Raw genomic sequence first — 10,000 nt, 5'->3', positions numbered from 1 at the left:
CATCGGCGACGACGACGACACAACACCCACCGACTACTGGCGCTCCTCCGGCTGCTGTTGGCAGTGACAACGGTTGGCACGGTTCTCCGGTCGGGAATGGCTGCTGCCAGACCGTGCAGGCGTTTGCCTCGGCCGTCAACGAACACGTTGGGGTGAGTCGTCACCGCACACGTCCGCATATTCCCGTGCACTTGTCTGGTTTGAACGCACTAACATGTACAGTATGCGTGTGTACAAAGCACATGTACAACACACACAAATACTGTATCCCCCCCAGTGGACATAGTTTGATGCGCTCCCCATGAAATTCTCCGTGAAGTCCAAATTTGAAATTGCAATTTGTATTTGCTCGCAGTGGACATAGCTTGATGCGCTCCCCATGATATCAAGCGAATGGCCGAGGGCCCTCTTGATTGGTGTGAGTTGCCAGTATGATGCAAGCCAGATATGGATTGATCGAAGAAGGATAGATTTACCATCACCGTGGATAAGAGTCATACTGTAGCTGTCATTTTTCCTGCTTTCGCGCGGAATATTTCTTCGAGTTCACAGTGAGTTTTTCCAGGCAGCGCTCGAGTGCTCATACGGTAAGACGCCAAACTCCGCGGGCGATCGCCAGGATTGCAAATCTTTTTGAAACGGACTGTAGCTTGCAGCTGGAATCATGCAGCTGAATCAACGTGCCTAGTCTTAGCTAGGTTTTCCTGTCACTGTATCTCTTGCAATTTCAAATTTGGACTTCACGGAGAATTGCAAAGTTTTAGGAAATTAGAGGCCACATGCCACGTACTGCTCTTTTCTCTCCGAAACTCAACACTTGCAAGCCAGATATGAAAGAAAGAAAAAATCATCAGTCACACCACCGGGACTCGAACCAGGGACCTTGCTATTCGCGAGCAATTGACAGGAAAACCTAGCTAAGACTAGGCACGTTGATAGTGCAAACATACAGACTGGAATGTTGGGCGGAAACCAACACCCCCCCCCCCCCCCCCCCTACATGTCACCGAACACCACAACATCCCAGGAGCTACCGTAAAACATGTAATTTTAGGTGCATTAAAATGTCGGTGCCAGAGACCTGCCAGGTTTCAGGTGTACTGTAGAATTAGGTGACCAGCTTTCCCTTCACACACATACAGTGCATGCTCTAGAGGCTTTTAGGTGTTATCTAAATTTAGGTGCCTGGTTTCTCTACCGAAATCACCGAAATTAAAGTTACAACGAAAATTACACGTTTTACAGTATTACTGTTGCACATCTAGAGTCCCGGCCAGAGAAGTGCAACCTCATGAATAAAGTAGCGCCTTGTTAGAGTTCACAGACCTGCAGTGTGTGTACTAGTGCTAGGGATGAGTAGCGCCCGGCAATGCTATTTTATTCATGAGGTTGGATTTTTTTTTTTTTTTATTATTATTTTTTTTACAAAGACCACTTAATGCCAAACATGTGATGTGATGGATGATTTTGGCCAGTCCTGTGCATAAATGAGTCCGTACGTATCCCCGTGTGTGGTTTGTGATGTTAGCAACAAGAGTACATACCCCCCCCCCCCCCCCCCAGAGTGTGCAACGCCTGATCCAGCTCTGCATAGGGTCTTGGTCGAGCGTAGTCGGATCTTTGCGTCATAGAACCGTACACATTTGAGGGGAACCCGGGGAGTCGCAGGTACTCTCGGATCAAAAACAACGGTGCCCTGCCTCGAGACCGGCCTTGCGCCGGTGTGGAGTGTACGCATGACATCAGAAGATCCGACTACGCTCGACCAAGACCCTATGCAGAGCTGGATCAGGCGTTGCACACTCTGGGGGTTATGTACTCTTGTTAGCATGCATCAACCGCATGGATTCGCTTACACCTGTGGCCAGTAATTTAAGACATTGCACTGTGCACTTGAAGTGAGAACCATGTGAGTGGCAAGGTGACGATGCTAGGAATATCAGTTCTCAATGATCATTTTCATCTGTGTTTTCTATTCTCTCCTTTCTACTCACTCTATACAACAAACAATATTCACTAGGGGGTCGTCCATAAATATCGAACTTTTTTCACAAAGCGAAATAATTTCGTTATGGGGTGGGAGGGGGTTGACCAATTTCGTTTCAGAAAACATTGATTCATGTACATGGCCGTTGTATATGCACGTAGTTCAACTTTTTTTTTTACGTTCTGAGGGGGAGGGAGGGAGGCGAGGGAGGGGTTGGGTCTAAACTAAAATAATTCGTTTGGTGAAAAAAGTTCGATATTTACGGCCGGCCCTTTTAAAGCCGTCTAAAAACAGTCTAACATCCCTACAGTGTATGCATGTGTGTACATGTAGATGTAAAGAAGTGATCACACATATATCAACTAAGCGTGTCATCGATTGGCGAATCTGGATTGAGTGCGAGCAGGCGGTGTGGTCCGAGCAACGCTGGCCCAACCGAACAAAACAAGGGCGTAGTACGCAACATGTACGCACATCGTACAAAGATTCTGTGAAAGCTGTCCAAAAACGGCAAAGTCCATTTCCACTCCAGCCACTCCCGGTGTGGGGGCCGGTGTGGTCGGATTCCACTCCAAGTACACCTACTCCGGATTCGATCGGATTCGACCAAACGATCACGCTCACTCCGAGCACACTTGCTCGAGATTCGCCCAATCGATCATGCCCTAAAACAACGTCAACGAATACAAATCATGCAATGATAAAATCTCTCAGAAATTCCACAGTAATCGGAAAAAATCATGAAGTGAAAACATCCAATAACAGGGTCCAAAGTCTAAAGGTCAAAGGTCAACACAGTGAGTACTCAAACTGACTGAAAATGAAGGAAGGAATGTCCAGCCGAAACACAAACGTCCACACACGCACACACACACACACACACACACACACACACACACACACACATACACACACGATCAAGTATACACACACATATATACACGTACAAACACACACATGCACACACGGATACACACGCGCACTCCAAAGAACAGACACAGACGGTCTGTATGCCAGGAAGAAGCGATAGACCAACACGAAGCTGTCTTCATCAGGACACAAACCGTCTTTGAAAATTCTCTCACCGCCTCATTCTTCACTCTCACTATCTCAATGATCGTCGTACTCGTCTCCTTCTTCGTCATTCTCCACTTCGTCGTACCAGCGAAATTGGTTATGCTGCACCTTCAGATCCTCTCTGGCCATGGCACTAAGAGCCTCAAGCAGCCGTGGAGACACTAGAGCTCTTTCAGGCATCACCAGCTCCTTCAGAGACGAGCAGCTCTCAGCAGCCGCAGCGAACAGATTTGCCTCGTCGTCAGCAGCTCGGAAATCATTCCTCGCCACTCTGAGCACGGAGAGCTTGGGCAGACTGGGCAGCAGGGACGCAAGCACTGGCAGAGCACCCGGCGAGAGGCAGTCGTCGTCCAGGCACAGCTGCTTCATGCGTCCGCACTGACTTAGAGCACCACAAACAGTTTCCAGGAAATCTCCAGTTAGCTCATTGCGACTGAGTGAGAGGATCTCCAAACTCTCGTGTTGCTGTTGAATGATTCAACTCATGATCGTAGCGGAGTTCTGCTTCATCCCAACCTTGCGCAGCACCAGCCATCTCAGCCTCAGTGCTCCTAACAATGGCGCTAGCTGGGTTAGACCTTCCATATCCAGTACGTAGTCACGGAGACAGACGTACTGGAGATCTGGGCAGCTGCTGCACACTGTCGTGATGACGTCACGGTTGACTGCTGGATCGGTGCACTGTTGACCTCCAAGGCTCACTCTGCGCAGTTGCGTACAGCGGTGTGTGTTGCTGTGGACGGTGGCCATAGCATTGCTGCTGAAGGCGTTCCAGGATGTGTAGACTCCTCGCAGTGTTGACGTGTTGTATGCGATACACGCTGCGATATGGGCCGTGTGACGATCTGTGAGGTTGTTCCCCTGCAGGTCGATGATCGTAAGATTGCGTAGTAGAGCCATGCCATCAGCCATGCATGCATAGCCTGTATCACCTATAGCACAGTTCTGCAGGTTGATGCTGGTGATGAACTGGTGGTGGTGAATCATGACTGCATTGACGGCCTGGCAGTCGGATGGTGTGAGAGGAACCTCGTTGAAATCCACTCCGTACTGCTTAATGATGGCTTGCATGCTGGGGATATCATCGATTCTGCTTTGCTGGGCGTTGACGTGCTCGGCGAAGACCCGGAAGGCGTAGAGTATTCGTTGCGTTCGTTCCGCGGCACTGACGTAGTACTGGGCTGCAGATGGCTGAGCTGCTTCGTCGGATGGAGGAACTGGAGGTAGCTTGGACGTGGGAGTGATGGTGAAGCATTGAATGGCCGATCCCTGTGCCTCGTTGGCCAGGCAGTCGTGCAGAACTTGTGTATTGGCACTCGGGACGCGATCCGTCCAAATGGTTAGCAAGGAACGAACGAAATCCTGGCAGGTGATTTTGGTGACGGCGGGGTCAATCTTGCGACGGACCACTTCCGAAGCAGACGCCAGGTCGATTCTGCCAGCCAGTAATGTTTCTGCGAGATGCTCTGCTTCGTCCAGCGAGAGAAAGGAGGAAACGTGGTTGGCCCATTCCATGATGTGGTCGTGTGTTGTGAAGAGAAAACACCTGACGTTGTGCCCCTCTGCTCCTGTGGAATGCTGGTCGGTATCCTGTGACGTGGACTGCGCATTGAGAATGGCTTCAATCAACACATTGACCGACTCACTGTCCAGCTCAGTGGCCAGTAAGCGCCAAAACATGTTGAGGCTGCCTGTGAATGCTCCAAGGCGCTGCACAAGCCAGGCGACGTCAGCTGCACTTGGACTCCGGCTAGCGATGTAGCGAGATGCTAGAGCTTCCTGAAGTGCCAGGTGGCTGAAACGCCACTGAGTCCTGGACTGTGGTGATGCCGTGTCGCAAGCGATGAGCATGCCGAGTGTGCGAGCTGCCGACGACAGTGAAAATAGTTTGAAATCGGCATCGGTGAAGACGACTTTCCGACGGACGAGCATGTTAAAAGCGAACCGGGAGAGATCATGTAGATTTTCCTGGACGTCGTCGGGAACATCGTCCCAATCGGTGTAGTGCTCACCATCATGCCCTGGCTTTGATTTCTGCTGTCGTAGAATATGAAGGATCAGCGAGTTGAAGATTGCTGACGGCGTGTTTGGCAGGCGATGGTTGTGTCGGTAGAGGCTGCATGTTGCTTGGGCGAAAAACGGTGTGCGCATCATTGTGGCCAGCTCCGGGTTGGTGCAAAGCTCTGCTAGCAACTTGGCTGCATCGTCTGGAGACAGGACATTGCGAATGTAGTGCTCCAAACCCTCCTTCTCGAAGCCCAGCAGCTCCAGACGACGATGGAAGACTATCTCGCTGCTCTGTGCCAGCTTCATTGCTTCTGCTGAATGTCGTGACGTGATGATCAGGTTGATTCCCGGCAATTCTTTGCCACGGATGACGCCGATCATGAACTTGCTGCAGTCGGCGAGCTTGATCTCGTCCAATCCGTCGAGAATAATACAGACAGACTCAGGATGATTGCAAACAAAATCAATGACCTCAGCCTGCTCACCTGGTTTTGTGATACCATGGTTCTGCAGATCCAGCAGCTCAGCAATGCTTGTGATATTGCGCACTTCTGCCAAGCGCAGCTCCAGTGCACGCAGGACTGCGATGTTTGGCCAGATCTGCCCTCTTGCCCATTCATACGGACCCTTCTTGGTGAAGAGCATGGTTTTGCCTGCTCCAGCCGATGAGAAGGCAATGGTGCGGAAGGTTTTCCCGCGCATGCGTTTTCGCATGGCTTTCTTGACAGTGAGGATTTCAGCAAGTTTCATCTTGTGCAGCTTCCTAGCTTCAGACGCAAATGAATGAGCCAGCTGCTCATTGCCCGCAGTTGTGCCGAGTCTCTCTGCTTCGCGCATCCTGGTATTCAACTTCTGCTTGGACACCACATGGAGATCAGCGTAAAGCTCGTCCATTTGCAAGATGCGTTCCTTCTCTTCATTGGTCCCGTCGATGCAGAACTGCACGTTGCTGTAGGCAGCACACAGACGGTCATGGTATTTCTTCACCGCAGCAGGAAGCGAGCTTGTTAGGGCCCCCATGCTGCCGAGTCAGACCCACAGTAGAAAAAAGCAACAGCTACACTAGAACAGGCAACGCTGGCTAGTAGAGCAAGCTAGAGAGATCAGCTACAGGTAGCTGCAGCCACACTGTATGATTAGTTAGTTTTGTAGAGATTTCCTCTTGCACTTGTGCGGTGTTCATAGCATGTAGCTGCACGAGTCATTCATACATTCCACTTCACTGTACAGACACTGGCAACAGCAGCCGCTACTATTCTACGGTTTGAGTGTGTGAGAGTAGTTTTGTGTTTACCCTTGCTACTGTGACTGTCCTGTTCTGTACTGCAACACTCTACAGCACTGTCTACTGTAGTGCATTGTCTGTATGCGTGTGTGTGCGTGTGTGTGTGTGTGTAAGTCACTTCAAACAGCTGTGTGGTGGATACCAGGCTAAAAATAGTGGCGGTCAATTCATCAGCCTTGCAAGCTGTTGAATGGTGTGCTCCCAGCACAAGTTGCTATGTCTAACATAGCTGTTCGCTATCATCGCTTCCGCGATGGGCATGTCTGAGGTCTGAGGTGTGTGTGTGTGTGTGTGTGTGTGTGTGTATGTGTGTGTCCCATCTTCTGAGCTGATGTCTTGGGCCTTTGACAGCCTCTTGCGTCCCAACGGCGTCTCTCCTGTCATTTCACGGAATGCACCTGTCATGATTGACGAGCAGACATTAGACAGCCAGCTCAAAACTCAGACCACACCTTACACAGCAGTTCATGTATAAACAGTTTTTTTCTTGTACGTGTGTACTCTTTCAGCTTGTCGATAGCATTTGAACAGCACTGCAACAGTGTTGAAGAAAGAGAAAAAAGGCCCAATCCTGCCCTGCCAGTTACGTGGACTTGCGGGGGTCGCCATGTCGAATATTAATAGTACCGTATTTTTCCGGTTATAAGTCGACCTTTTATGACTGAAAATATCAGGAGAAAAGGTGGGGGTCGACTTACAACCGGGATTCGACTTATAACCGGGAATTATCGGTATCTTCCAAAAATGACCTGCATTGAATACGAGTGCACCATGTGTATGCATTTTTGCCAAATTTATTTGCCTTTTTCAAGGATTGGGATGTTTCAGAATCCAATGAGGAGTGTTTATGTGATTTGTTCATGTGTTAGTAGCAGGGAGTGGTTAGCAGTGCTTCGTTGGGCAAAAACTTTAAAAACATAAATAAGACCTCCGGATACGGGGGGGGGGGGGGGGGGGGGGTCGACTTATAACCGGTAAAATACGGTAGTTTAAAAGAAATGTATGAACAGCAGTAGCATAACCAGCCGCAGTGCTGCTAGCATCAGTGCCTGTAGCAGCAGTGCTGTCACAAGCATTGCAGTGCCAGACCCAGCAACAGCAGTATTAGTAGTTGTAGCAACATTCCTACAGTACATCCATGTGCCGTGTGTGTGTGTGTGTGTGTGTGTGTGTGTGTGTGTGTGTGTGTGTGTGTGTGTGTGTGTGTGTGTGTGCGTGCATGCTAGCTGGAAAGCTAGAGACTGAGTGTCATGGGACCTGCAGTGTGTTGACAGGTGTGCTGCCATGCCAGTCATGCAACTGCTGTCACGTTGCACGCTTGCGTTTATCTATTTTCTAAACTCGCTGGAGAACAGGGACATCACCCTTGCTCACTGATCAAATAATTAAATTCTTAAAAAAATTCCTTGTTTTAAAGACATAACCTGGGATTCGAACCCGCACTATCGCGGGCCGTGCATGCATCCCCCGATACACTTCGCATACATACTAATTCTTCCAAGTTGCTTCACGTTATGATCTTGCATTTGAAAGCCCTATTTGAATATGCATTGTGGCCAGCCGTCTTTGATGGTACGGTACGGTACGGGATAGGTACGGGACAGGTACGATCGAGGGTAATACGACACCGTCTACCGCCTTGATGACGGCAAAAAAAGCATAGGGATGTTATAAATTTTTCAATTCTCCTTTTTTTTAGGCATATCCTGGGATTAGAACCCGCACTATCACCCTACATGCATTCCCCCATACACTTAGCATTCATACCCATTCTTCCAAGTTGTTTCACGTTATGATCTTGCGTTTGAAAGCCCTATTTGAATATTGCGGCCAGCTGTATGTGGCCAGCTGTGTTTGCTGGTACGGTACGGGACAGATACGGGATAGCGCCAGGCGTGACACAAACAAACACACAAATACCAAATTAAAGCTGTGTGGACCCTGGCTAGCGCCAGACATTACTGAAGTAACGTCTTCTGCATAGCTACGGGAATAATTATGCAATCTTTCCTCTGCTGTCTTAAATCCTACTCTATTTTTCTTTTTTTTTCCTTTTAATCTTTTCCTTTTCCTTACATTTGTGAGCCTTTAGTCGATCTCGTGTAATAAGGCAACACTGCCTGTTTGCTTTTCGACATTAAATAAATAAACCAAAAGTTAAAACCCTGGCTTGAGCTAGAGAACAGGAGCATTATACCATGATCAGTCTCCGGCCTGTGAGCTTGCATGACAGGAGCATCAGACTCCCGTCCATTAGCTAGAGAATAGGACCAGCCGGCTCATTTCCGTGAGCTTCTGTATGTGTCACTTTACCAGTTTACTAGCGGGTGATCTGCACTGAGCAACATCAGTAGACATGCAGGGGTGTGAGCCCGCCTCTCAGCACCGGGAGTACAGCTCACTCCGGGACTGACTAGCAGGTGATCTGCACTGAGCACCATCAGTAGACATGCAGGGGTGTGCGCCCGCCTCTCAGCACCGGGAATACAGCTCACTCCGGGACTGCCCCCCCCCCCCCCCCGTTGTCTACATGCATACCTGTGTGTTTCATTTTAATTCTATTGCATATGAACAAACGGCGAGGAGATAACAATCTTAGGATCGCAATCAAGAGAACAAGTTGAATGGACATGTCGCTACTTTATTTAAACGCTGTCAATAGGGTGGTTTTGCTCTATGGAATTACGTATGAAAATGACGTAGGAACTGCACGTAATTTTCATACGTAAAATTCAGCGCTGTTGGGTTTTCGACTTTTCGCTCTACTTGATTTCTCCACGACTGGTAAACATGCCCTGTTGCTTTGGAGACGCGTTGGCTGCATGCGCCCACCGCATGGACCACGAACCGAAACCGCGTTTTCCATTTTATTTTGCACGTGGTGTACGGTGTGTGTACCTTGTGTTTCGCGTGGCTTGAACGTTGCCATGGATAAATCCGGAAAATGCGAAAAATATTTCAAAAAGTCCGACGGAGGACCCAACATAGGAAAGAGTTTTCCCTCGGAAATCCGTAGAAAGATTTACGTATGAAAGTTGCCCTCGCTCCCCGGCGCGTACGACATACGGATTTTCATACGTAACTACATAGAGCGAAACCTCCCTATTATGGTGTCGTTGTGTCTGTGTTTGTCAGTTTCTTCTTTCCTGCCTGTGGTGTGCTCCTTACTGGCGCTCCGGCACCAAGTACACCACTGTGTGTGTGTCTGCGTGTGTGTGTCTGTGTGCGTGTGTGTGTGCGCGCGCGCGTGCGCGTGCGCGTGATCTGCAGCGATTAGCGTTCATCCCTGCATGAGCTCACACTGGGTTCTGAATCCAGCTTACTGCTACATTTCGTCCGTTCCTCCGGTGTTGTTAGTCTTGTGTTTGTCCCCGTTGAGTGAGCTCTGTGCGGACCCGTGGGTCGATACGTTGTTCTGTGTTGTAGAGAGTTTGAACGGGAACGTGTGTGTGTGCACGTGCATGTATTGTCTTCTACTTCCAGGTGCTCACCGGAAAGCTGTGTGACTTGGAGGAGCTGAACAGAACGTCAGGTGAGTTCTGTGTCTGTGTATGTGTGTGTGTGTGTTACAGGGTTCATATACTTTCTATTTAAGGTATACTGTACATTCCTGTTGACCATGGACTGCTTCTGGCTAGATTAAC

At 49.2% G+C, this 10,000-nt stretch overlaps 1 protein-coding gene across 1 annotated transcript in view; it reads left to right on the top strand.

Moving 5' to 3' along the window:
• LOC135821309 (gamma-tubulin complex component 5-like) overlaps nt 1-10,000 on the top strand; it is a 43,111-nt gene that overhangs the window by 10,934 nt on the left and 22,177 nt on the right. Inside the window, exons 11-12 of the mRNA XM_065334366.1 lie at nt 1-152; nt 9,840-9,888. The exon at nt 1-152 is cut by the window's left edge and continues 154 nt beyond it. Coding sequence (XP_065190438.1) covers nt 1-152; nt 9,840-9,888 — 201 coding nt within the window. The remainder of the gene's footprint in view (nt 153-9,839; nt 9,889-10,000) is intronic.

The sequence above is a fragment of the Sycon ciliatum genome, chromosome 7, assembly GCF_964019385.1.
Source record: "Sycon ciliatum chromosome 7, ocSycCili1.1, whole genome shotgun sequence".
NCBI lineage: Eukaryota > Metazoa > Porifera > Calcarea > Leucosolenida > Sycettidae > Sycon > Sycon ciliatum.
Note: the sequence above shows the minus strand (reverse complement) of the source record. Positions and strands in the feature narration are given on the sequence as shown.